At 46.4% G+C, this 11,887-nt stretch overlaps 1 protein-coding gene across 1 annotated transcript in view; it reads right to left on the bottom strand.

Annotated features, from left to right (window-relative positions):
• Positions 1 to 344: 344 nt before the first annotated feature.
• The window catches only part of PANX1 (pannexin 1), a 63,787-nt gene continuing 52,244 nt past the window's right edge, over positions 345 to 11,887 (bottom strand). Inside the window, exons 3-5 of the mRNA XM_068266819.1 lie at positions 9,221 to 9,441; positions 5,707 to 6,365; positions 345 to 2,364 (exon numbers count right to left, since the gene is read on the bottom strand). Of these exons, the coding sequence (XP_068122920.1) occupies positions 2,285 to 2,364; positions 5,707 to 6,365; positions 9,221 to 9,441 (960 nt within the window). The 3' untranslated portion in view covers positions 345 to 2,284. The remainder of the gene's footprint in view (positions 2,365 to 5,706; positions 6,366 to 9,220; positions 9,442 to 11,887) is intronic.

Below are 11,887 nucleotides of genomic sequence, written 5' to 3'. Positions count from 1 at the left end.
ATAACAGGGAAATGTATAAGGGAGAGAGGGTCAGTAGACACCAAGGAACTGTATAAGGGAGAGAGGGGGCCAGTAGACACCAAGGAACTGTATAAGGGAGGGGGAGCCAATAGAAGCCAGGGAACTGTATAGGGGAGGGAGGGGGAGCCAATAGACACCAGGGAACTGTATAGGGGAGCCAATAGACACCAGGGAACTGTATAGGGCAGGGAGGGGAGCCAATAGACACCAGGGAACTGTATAGGGGAGGGAGGGGGAGCCAATAGACACCAGGGAACTGTATAGGGGAGGGAGGGGGAGCCAATAGACACCAGGAAACTGTATAGGGGAGGAAGTAGGGCCTCTGGACACCAGGTAACTGTATAGGGGAGGGGGCAGTAGACACCAGGGAACTATATATGGGATGGAGGAGGCCATAAGACTTCGAGGTTGGCCTGCAACTTGGTCCCAGTTTTCAATTTCATCCCATTGTGTATTTAAGTTTGACACACCTACCCTAGATCATGGCAGGGAATTTGATTATGTTCCCTTCTGAGGCACAGAAAGTGAAACAATTGATACAATGTATACAGTAAAGCATTGCAGAAAAGGTCTTGGTGTTCTATAAATTAATAAAACATATTATTATTAATATACCCATCACTACTGTAATGAGCAATCAGAAAGGCCATCTGCAGCCCAGGCAGCCGTTGTAACCTCATGGCAAACCGCAGGCTACAATTACCAGCATCAGACACCGAATCTCACAAGGATTTCATTCTGTTTCTATTAACGGTATCATTTTAACAGATGACGCAAGTTACAATGCATTAGCCCAGTTAAACGTTTAAATAAATAAATAGCATGTAAAAGAAACTAAAGAGTTTGGAGAAAGTTACATTTAGCGTTATTATAAAAACAGAAGTACCATCGCGTTCCTTCACGGGAAGTCCTTAAGGTAGATGTGAACTGAAAAAACAACAAAAAAAAATCAACAGATACTTACCTATCCCCTCGTTCCAGCCCTGTCTCCCTCGATTGGTTGAATACTGCTCTGTGCCGCTGCGGGAAGCTTCAGGAGCTCGAATGCTCCCGAAGACGGGCGGCTCCGTACTGCGCCTGCGTTAGTGTGCTCATGTAATCGCAGTATGGAGCTGCCCAAGTGCTCCTGAAGACTTCTAAAGCCTCCCATGGCGGGGAATTCAAACTGGGGTGAGATCGTTGGAACTTGAGGACCGTGAGAGTAACGAGTAGGCTCTAAAGGACCCAGAGTCTTCCCTCTCAGATAAGTATCTGTTTTTTGGGGGGTTTTTTTCCCCCGATTTTCATTAGCTTTAAAGAGACTCAGATGACGAAAAGGGCCGTTTTCTTACCCAGGGCTTAAGCATTGATGCGTCCCTCGCCGGCCTCCCGCAATCCTCCACTCAGCCGCAGTCAACCCCCGGCACAGTCTGACTGAGTGATGTCAGCCGGGGTCTTCTGCGCTTGCACAGAATATCTGTGCATGTGCAGAAGCCCCCCCCCCCCGCTGATGTCACTGAGCTGAATACCGGAGAAGATTGCGGCTTAACGGAGGCACATGGGAGGACAGCGAGGGACGCATCCATGTTTATGGGGCTGAAGAAAGCCCCGGGTAAGTAATAAAACGCCCCTTTCATCATCTCTGAGTCTCTTTAAGCCGATAAAAATGTTATAGTAGAGATGTAGCGTTTCTGTTGACGTCTTTCTACGACAAGGCATTCCATCACTAAGACAACAATAAGTCACCACATGCTGTCCGTTTGATCCATAATTCATAGCACCACCAGCAAACAGTGTACATCTCCGGTGTGGGATCCTAAAACGGTGGCTTGTGCAAGCCCCAGCTCCAGCATAGGCGTTTTGTCCATGTATTGCTCTCGCACTTGCCGTCAAACTCTCACAAAGAATTGGCAGCGCTGACCAAATCCCTGAGTGGAGCCGTCACTGTGCAGCGAGGATATTCCAGTGTCACTGTGTCCAGTGATGATATTCCAGTGTCACTGCGTGCAGTGAGCGTATTCCAGTGTCACTGAGTCCAGTGATGATATTCCAGTGTCACTGCGTGCAGCAAGGATATTCCAGTGTCACTGAGTCCAGTGATGATATTCCAGTGTCACTGCGTGCAGTGAGCGTATTCCAGTGTCACTCTGTCCAGTGATGATATTGCACTGTCACTGTGCAGCGAGGATATTCCAGTGTCACTGTGTCCAGAGATAAATACTTCCAGTGGTTTTGTTAAAATGGCGGAAGACTGTAAACATTGCTGTGTGGTAAGAGGCAGCAATCAGCAAGACGAATCCAGAAGCCTCTGTCGAAGTTTTGGATCTTCTGCAGTGGTCTTCACACCATCAGACTTGGACACCTCTGAGAGGAAACAACACACCATGAGATTAAACAGAAGGACGCACACAACAGTTCCTCATAAAGGATATCAATGTTCAAAGCAAACCTGAACCGAAAATTAAGTCAAAAGAAACATACACGTCATACTTATCTTCCGCGAAATCTACTCATCAACCTGATTGTCCACTGTGATCAATGAAATTCTCCATCCTCCATTTTGAAAATGGCCATTACCCCATAACAGCTTCCTGGTCAGTACACTTTTAAACTGTAATATTGCCCACTTGAGCCATAGGGAAACATGGACACAACCTTGAACATCAGTTGTCCTTTCAGTTATAACTGATGGCAACTGATATTTCAGTTCTAGCTAAATCTTGTCAGAACTGGAAGGAATCGTAAGAAGAAAATGGTGAGCTTCTGAGAGGAACTGACGGCGAGGTAAGTATGTCATATTCATTTGCAGGTACATCATGTGTTTATTTTAAATAATTTTACTCGCTTCAGGTTCCTTTAATGTGCTCCCATCATTGCAGAGCAAATTCCTTTTGGAAGAAAGCTCATTTAATGATGCAGCAAATATGCCGGGGCCGTGCAGCTCGTCTTCCTGTATCATTAACGTGCAGTAGCCATGCGATCCCGTCGCGCAGTAGCACGGAGTCCGCGGCTCCAGCTGCATGGGCAGACGGCCACGAAGCAGGAAGACATGGCTGAGCGCGGCCTCCCCAAACATTAGCAACAAGGCATTGTCGCTAATCATATTGGGGCCTTGTACAGCGACGAGGGAAATCAGACCAGCGAGGGGAGCTTCAATAGGATCCTGAGGCTGCCTTCTCTTTAGGTAAGTATCTGATTATGTACCAGAGCTTCGACCGGGACACAATTTAGGTGGCAGGTTTCAGAGAAGGGTTAAGGTGGTGCATTGGATTGTATGAGGGTCAGGTTAGTGGCAATATTGGGGGTTAGGTTAATGTTAGGCATGGATTAGATAAGAGTCAGGCTTTAGGTAAGGGATATGTTAGTATAAGGCTTCCAGGAAGGATTAGGAAAAAATTCAGATTTGGGGTGAGACTTTGGTTAGAATTAGTAATATGAGTCAGGTTAGTGTCAGGCATTGGTTGAGGGTTAGGGTCACATGTATGATAAGGTAAGAGTCAAGCATCAGATGAGGGTTGGGGTAGAGTCAGGCGAGGGTTTGGATAAAGCTAGGAGTCAGGTGACGGTTAGGATAGAGCTAGGAGTCAGGTAAGGGTTAGGACAGAGCTAGGAGTCAGGTGAGGGTTAGTATAGAGCTAGGAGTCAGGTGAGGGTTAGGATAGAGCTAGGAGTCAGGTGAGGGTTAGGATAGAGCTAGGAGTCAGGTGAGGGTTAGGATAGAGCTAGGAGTCAGGTGAGGGTTAGGATAGAGCTAGGAGTCAGGTGAGGGTTAGGATAGAGCTAGGAGTCAGGTGAGGGATGGAATAGTGCTAGGAGTAAGGTGAGAATAGAGTCAGACATCAGGTGAGGGTTAGGATAGAGCTAGGAGTCAGGTGAGGGTTAGGATAGTGCTAGGAGTCAGGTGAGGGTTAGGATAGAGCTAGGAGTCAAGTGAGGGTTAGTATAGAGCTAGGAGTCAGGTGAGGGATAGGATAGAGCTAGGAGTTAGGTGAGGGATAGGATAGAGCTAGGAGTCAGGTGAGGGTTAGGATAGTGCTAGGAGTCAGGTGAGGGTTAGGATAGAGCTAGGAGTCAGGTGAGGGTTAGGACAGAGCTAGGAGTCAGGTGAGGGTTAGGATAGAGCTAGGAGTCAGGAGAGGGTTAGGATAGAGCTAGGAGTCAGGTGAGGGTTAGGATAGAGCTAGGAGTCAGGTGAGGGATGGAATAGTGCTAGGAGTAAGGTGAGAATAGAGTCAGACATCAGGTGAGGGTTAGGATAGAGCTAGGAGTCAGGTGAGGGTTAGGATAGTGCTAGGAGTCAGGTGAGGGTTAGGACAGAGCTAGGAGTCAGGTGAGGGTTGGGATAGAACTAGGAGTCAGGTGAAGGTTAGTATAGAGCTAGGAGTTAGGTGAGGGTTAGGATAGAGCTAGGAGTCAGGAGAGGGTTAGGATAGAGCTAGGAGTCAGGTGAGGGTTAGGATAGAGCTAGGAGTCAGGTGAGGGATGGAATAGTGCTAGGAGTAAGGTGAGAATAGAGTCAGACATCAGGTGAGGGTTAGGATAGAGCTAGGAGTCAGGTGAGGGTTAGGATAGTGCTAGGAGTCAGGTGAGGGTTGGAATAGAACTAGGAGTCAGGTGAGGGTTAGGATAGAGCTAGGAGTCAGGTGAGGGATGGAATAGTGCTAGGAGTAAGGTGAGAATAGAGTCAGACATCAGGTGAGGGTTAGGATAGAGCTAGGAGTCAGGTGAGGGTTAGGATAGTGCTAGGAGTCAGGTGAGGGTTAAGATAGAGCTAGGAGTTAGGTGAGAGTTAGGACAGAGTCAGGTGTCAGGAGAGGGTTAAGATCGAGCTAGGAGTCAGGTGGGGGTTAGGATAGAGCTAAGAGTCAGGTGAGGGTTAGGATAGAACTAGGAGTCAGGTGAGGGTTAGTATAGAGCTAGGAGTCAGGTGAGGGTTAGTATAGAGCTAGGAGTCAGGTGAGGGTTAGTATAGAGCTAGGAGTCAGGTGAGGGTTAGTATAGAGCTAGGAGTCAGGTGAGGGATGGAATAGTGCTAGGAGTAAGGTGAGAATAGAGTCAGACATCAGGTGAGGGTTAGGATAGAGCTAGGTGTCAGGTGAGGGTTAGGATAGTGCTAGGAGTCAGGTGAGGGTTAGGATAGTGCTAGGAGTTAGGTGAGGGATAGGATAGAGCTAGGAGTCAGGTGAGGGTTAGGATAGTGCTAGGAGTCAGGTGAGGGTTAGGATAGAACTAAGAGTCAGGTGAGAGTTAGGACAGAGTCAGGTGTCAGGAGAGGGTTAAGATAGAGCTAGGAGTCAGGTGGGGGTTAGGATAGAGCTAAGAGTCAGGTGGGGGTTAGGATAGAGCTAAGAGTCAGGTAAGGGCTAGTATACAGCTAGCAGTCAGGAGATGGTTAGTATAGAGTCAGACATCAAGTGAGGATTAGGAGAGAGCTAGAAGTCAGGAGATGGTTAGGACTGAGTCAGACATTAGGTGAGGGTTGACATTGGAATTAATCTTTGGATGAGCGTAAGGTGAGTATCAGGCTTCAGCTGAGGGTTAGGATAAACTCAGCTGTCAGGTGAGGGTTTGGTGGCCCTGGCTAGCGTTTTGCTTGCTCTTGTTGCCGAATCTAGCATAACATTTTTCCTAATGTGGTAATGTTGAAGGTTTTAATTAAAATGAAAAAAAAAAAAAAAAAAAGATGAAAAGGAAGAAGGGCATTACCTTTAAGCTCAGTAGAGTTATTTCCTGTAGGAGGCGATGCTCCAGCTTTAAATGCAGTTATTTTGCCATCGACCGTGTCCGTTTTTACCGTTCCTAACGATGTCAGAAGCTGTATCGTGTCAAAGTCTTCTCCAGTCATTTTCAGATTTTCCAGCACTTTGAGAAACTTATAGGACTTCAGCTCGCTCACGTTCTCCTCCAAGAACAGAAGGAAGAGGCTGAGGTCGTCGTAGTTTTTGGAGGGGCACTGGTGAATGCTACAAACAGGGAGAAGCTCGTAAACTTTGAGAACGTCGGACCGTTTCCTAAACGGCACCAGCATGGTGTACAGTACAACTGGCATCAGTAGAACGTAGATAATCAGGTTGATGTAGCTGAGTATCCGGAAGACCCCCACAGCAATCAGCTTACACTGTACTAGTTCTGGCAGCGTAGTGTCATTCTTTAATATCCCCGTACGGATGTTGCAGCTAAATTCATCGGTGAGAGAGAACAGGCTGATGTAGTATCCGAGGTAGATACAAGTCAGGAATACAATCAAGAATGTTAGAGAGCGGCAAATGAGGTACTTGATTATGAGATTTAGAGAGTTGTTCTTCGTCTTCAGATACTGCTCCACAAATGGGTATTTGAAGTGGCTCTCGGACATGTCAAACGCACTGTGAGGAGAAAAATGCATGGTTTTAAACCAGGAGAAATGACATATTTAAGAGACAATGGTCTTGTTGAGAAACAAAAAACTGGATGTTTTTGAGACTACGCAGATTTTAAATTTGTAGTCGTTTTCCAGGCAGAAACACTACAGTAGAGTCCCAGTTAACCAGAACTCAACTAACCAAAAGGTTCAACCAACCAGAACAAATCGCTGGCAGTACTCACAGTGGTGAAGGCCGACTTGTTGGTCTTTTTGTAGACTCTGCTGGGTTAAACACTGGGTTCCATGTCTCTCCCAGGATTAATATACTTTCAATTACTGTATTTTAACATTTTATACAGAGTTCATAGTATTTATATAGAGTGGTGTATAGTACTGTATTAAAGAGAACCCGAGGCGGATTTTGTAAAACTTAGGACACAGAGGCCTGTTCTGTGCACAATGACATGCCTCTGTGTCCTTCTGGTGCCGCCGCCAGTCCCCCGGGCTCTGCTGTCCCCCCCGAAAAATAGCGTCAGGCTAGCGACAATCTGCTTTTCGCTAGCCTTCTGTTTACCTTGTATTTGTCAATCACTGTGTGCCTCTACCTCCTCCATTACATGGCTCCCGCCTCTGTCCCCTCGCTCCCCGCCTCCATAAGCTTCCTCCAATCGGAAGCTAAGCCGGGACCTGGAAGTCGCTAGCCTGGCGCTATTTTTCAGCGGGGACAGCAGAGCCCAGTGCCTCCACCCCAATATTCCTTCTCCCATGATGCACTGTGCATGCTGATAAATTCGCATGATGCTCTGGTATAGTGTGGCTTTTCGCCTTCAATCTCCTTCTCCGTTTTCACTGGCAATCAGTCAGAGAAGGAGGGAATGGGGGAGGTGCATGGATACCTGCTGGGTACTGTTCAACACACTAGGTGCATTTCCCACAATTCATTTGGCTGGGTCAGTCTGGGTTCTAAGGAACTTAGAATTCAGTCTGGCGATAAATGCAAAACAACATTTAGCAATGAAGTGCACTGCGAGTACAGATTCTTTTCTTGGTGAGACATTTTACATGGCCCCGATATATCTAAACATTATTTAATTTACAGTGTAGTATTTATTGTCTGAAACCCCCGAAATTCTCCAGCCCCCTTCAGGCTGATAGGTCCTTCGCCATCCTGCTCCACCTCCAGGATCCTCCGCTATGGGTCCTGGTATTTCAGCCAGTTGGAACGTAGTTCCCATGCATGGCCTGGCCCCCATTGCCTTCCAGTCGCCGGGAGAGTTCTGCGCAGGCAGAACCCATAGCGGAGGATGCAGGCAGGACCCATAGCGGAGGATCTAGATGGCGTAGGATGAAAAGGGAGGGACCAATCAGCCTGAAAGGGGCTGGAGGAAGCCCCAGGAATGTATACATTTTAACTCATCTCAGGTACCCTTTAAATGGAACCGGAGGTGAAAGTTATGGAGACTGCCATATTTATTTTCTTTAAAACAATACCAGTTGCCTGGCTGTCCTGCTGATCTTTTTAGCATCAGTAGTGTCTGGATCACACAAGCATGCAGTTAATCTTATCAGATTTTTGTCAGAAACGTTTGATCTGCATGCTTGTTCAGGGTCTATGGCTAAAAGTATTAGAAGCAGAGGATCAGCAGGGCAACCTGGCAACTAGTATTTCTTAAAGAGACTCTGAAGCCAATTAAAATCTTGTTTTTACCTTCCTTGTATGTTAAGAAGTATCAGTAGACCGAAAACGCTGCATTCCTGTGGCAAAACGAGGGGTTTAGACCCCCAAATCCTCCTGGCAAATTTCAGGCAGCGCTTCCGTGTTGAGGCAAAGCTTAGCTCTGAAGCTCTGCCTCTACTGTAGTCAATCTGCGCCGATCGCCGCCTCTCCACGCCCCTCTCGGGGAGAGGCGAAGATCCGCTGGCAAATTGACGTCCGTGAGGCAGAGCTACAGCTCGAAGCTTTGCCTCCCCGAGCAGCAAAACCCATGACCAAGAAAGTCGTGGATGTTTACCCCGGGATTTGGAACCCCTCGTTCTGCCGCGGGAATGCAGCATTTTAGGTTTACTGAGACTCCTTAAAGAGAATCTGTATTGTTAAAATCGCACAAAAGTAAACATACCAGTGCGTTAGGGGACATCTCCTATTACCCTCTGTCACAATTTCGCCGCTCCCCGCCGCATTAAAAGTAGTCAAAAACAGTTTTAAAAAGTTTGTTTATAAACAAACAAAATGGCCACCAAAACAGGAAGTAGATTGATGTACAATATGTCCACACACAGAAAATACATCCATACACAAGCAGGCTGTATACATCTTTCCTTTTGAATCTCAAAAGATCATTTGTGTGTTTACCTTCTGTCCCCTTCTTCTCTCATGCACTGAACATTACAGGCTTCCTGCAGACAGCTCTGCCTGTGCCTGTGTTTGTAATTCCTCAGTATGTGACAGACCAGCTACTTTCACAGCCTCCAGAGGAGGATTTTTATCCAGCTCTCTTCTATCACTGATAAGATAGCAGAGAAGCTGCTGGCTTATGTAAATAAAACACACACTGGAGTGTGCATAGAGGAACAGACCAGCACAGAAGAGTTGGCAGCCTTCCAGACACAGGCCAACAAGTCTGACAGGGGAAAGATACATTGATTTATTACATAGACCTTGATAGTACAAAGTGCTGCAGTGAGCCAGAACAGATTAGAATAGGTTTAGGAACTTGTAGCATGGTAGAAAAAACGTTGTAATTTTTGTTACAGAGTCACTTTAAAATACCTGGAAGGAAAAAAACGAGATTTTAAATTGGCTTCAGAGTGTCTTTAAATGCCCATTGCCTGCCTAGGTTCTATTTAAACTAGATGAAATGAGATGACGGCATTCACCTTTGGGCCACGCCATCGTTCAGGGAGATAGGGGAGCTGGTGCCCTCTTTCTTGTTGCTGGATTTGCTGTTGGCCGCTTTGATGGCTCTGTTGTACGACTTGTCCAGTTCTTCCATGATGAACTTCAGGTCTGAGCAGAGATGAGGGGCGGCTGTGAACCTCCAGAATAAGGACGGCAGGTAGAGCAGTATTGCCACAAGGAGGAGGATGTATGGAAAAAACTGCAGAGAGGAAGGAAGAAAAGCTCCATCACTCAGCTGCCATGTCTGTGACGAAGCTGTAAGGAAGGGACATCATAACTGGGATCAACATGTCTGCACAGCATTAAAGCAAACCTGTGAGGCTTGCTACAGGCATATTGGAATAATTACCTCAGGAGGGTGAGCCTCTGGATCCTCACAAGGCTTCCCCTGTTCTCTGCAGCCAGGCCGATCCAGAGATGGGACCCTAAGGGCTCGTTCCCACTGTTGCGACGCGATTTCGGCCGCATTCCGACGCTTGTAAAAACGCATGCGGATGCGTTTCCACATGCGTTTTTACCCGCGATTTCGCATGCGATTTCGCATGGCAGGGTGCCATGCGAAATTAACCATGACACTGCCAGGGCTAAATAAAATTGAAAAAGGTGCGAAATCGCACGCGAAATCGCGGGTAAAAACGCATGTAACAAACGCATGCGTTTTTACTATTAAATACATTAGCGGCGATTCGCACGGATTCCCGACACAGGCGAAATCGTTGGCTCTTTTGTGCGTTTTTTTCACGCTGAAAAAAACGCACCTCAACAACGCTACAGTGGAAACAGGCCCATCCACTTGTATTACATGTGCGGATCTGCATGCGTTGGACGCATGCAGATTCGCGATAGTGGAAACGAGCCCTAAAAGCGCAGCCGCACTGCGCCTGTGCAGAAGCACGGACCCGCTCAGGCGGAAAAAGCACAGTCCGATGAGGTCCACGCTAATACACAGGTACCTCATAATGCGTCCATAAGAATTGTGAGCTCATTAACAATCTTCCTGCAAATTTTGGTACCCAGCCTATCAGGTGGCCAGATAACCTACTGAGCATCTTTGTACTTCATGTGGCATCGTGAAAAAAATCTATTAACCCTTCGCACTCTCGCATGCAAATGTTCAAACAAATGCATTCACAGATTCACTCAACCAGGCACAACTGTTATCCCTACAGCTAAGTTAAAAGCCGGGGTCTTAGTTCACAGAAGAATGCATTCTTATGCTTAGTCACCTATACTGCGTAGAAGTACCCAGGTAAACATAGGTGTCCTAACTCTGGCCCTGTAACATGCATAGTGCAGACATGCAAACACATTCATTGCATCAAACCTATCAATGGATTAGGAGCACACATCCTGACGTCCTCTCCTGGGACAGATAGTGCATCTTACCAATCGCACAAGGGAGCTAACGTTATGTATCCATGTGCACCATGCACATACACCAGCATAAGCTGTGTGCATGCTGACAAACACATACAGGGGAAGGAGGGAGTGCACTGAATTAGACCCTAGCCACAGGGGTCAGTAACAAGAACAAAATACATATATCCAGGCACATCACATCTAGTTAGGACATTAAATAAGTTAAGGAAAGGGAGGTGCTGAAGGGGGTGTGGCTAGAAAACAGCAAATGCGTCTATAAGAATTGTGAGCTCATTAACAATCTTCCTGCAAATTTTGGTACCCAGCCTATCAGGTGGCCAGATAACCTACTGAGCATCTTTGTACTTCATGTGGCATCGTGGGCAGAACAAACATTTGTACACCAATTCCTTGAGGTGGAGTTGCAGGCCTTCTCAAAGGACTAGAGGACATGATCTGCGCATGGAGGAAAAACGTTTTAGCCATTTATTTAGGAAAGGGTTCTTTACAGTAAGAGTGATTAAGATGTGGAATGCATTGCCACAGGAGGTCGTTATGGCAAATTCTAAACCTGCACTTAAAGGGGGCTTAGATGCTTTCCTTGCGTTGAAAGACATCCATGGCTACAATTACTAGGTAATGCCTAATGATGTTGATCCAGGGATTTTATCTGATTGCCATCTGGAATCGGGAAGGAATTTTTCCCTTTTGGGGCTAATTGGACCATGCCTTGTAAGGGTTTTTTCGCCTTCCTCTGGATCAGCAGGGATATATAAGGGAGCAGGCTGGTGTTGTACTTTGTACTGGTTGAACTCGATGGACGTATGTCTTTTTTCAACAAAAATAACTATGTAACTATGTAGCTGTTAGTCAACATAGACTCCTGGTTACCAGAAAGAGGGACAGTTAGCCAACTTCTGTTATGAATGTATTTTGCCTGTCATTGTATACAGTACTATGAAATTTTCACTAAAGTGGAATTTTACTTTATTGGGTAAATCTATCTTTAAAGGGAATCTGAAGTGAAAACAAACTTATGATATAATGATTTGTATGTGTAGTACAGCTAAGAAATAAAACATTATTTGCACAGATATGAGTCTCATATTGTTTCCAGCACAGGAAGAGTTAAGAAACTTCAGTTATCTATGCAAAGAGCTTCTTTGAGCTCTGCGACTTAGGCCCAGTGCACACCAAAACCGCTAGCAGATCCGCAATACGCTAGCGGGGTTTGGGAGCTGATTTCAGAGCGATTCTAGGTATGTTTAGAGAGGTTTTCTAAACAT

This window comes from Hyperolius riggenbachi, chromosome 2 (genome assembly GCF_040937935.1).
Source record: "Hyperolius riggenbachi isolate aHypRig1 chromosome 2, aHypRig1.pri, whole genome shotgun sequence".
Lineage (NCBI taxonomy): Eukaryota > Metazoa > Chordata > Amphibia > Anura > Hyperoliidae > Hyperolius > Hyperolius riggenbachi.
This window is presented reverse-complemented; position numbering and strand designations above follow the sequence as displayed.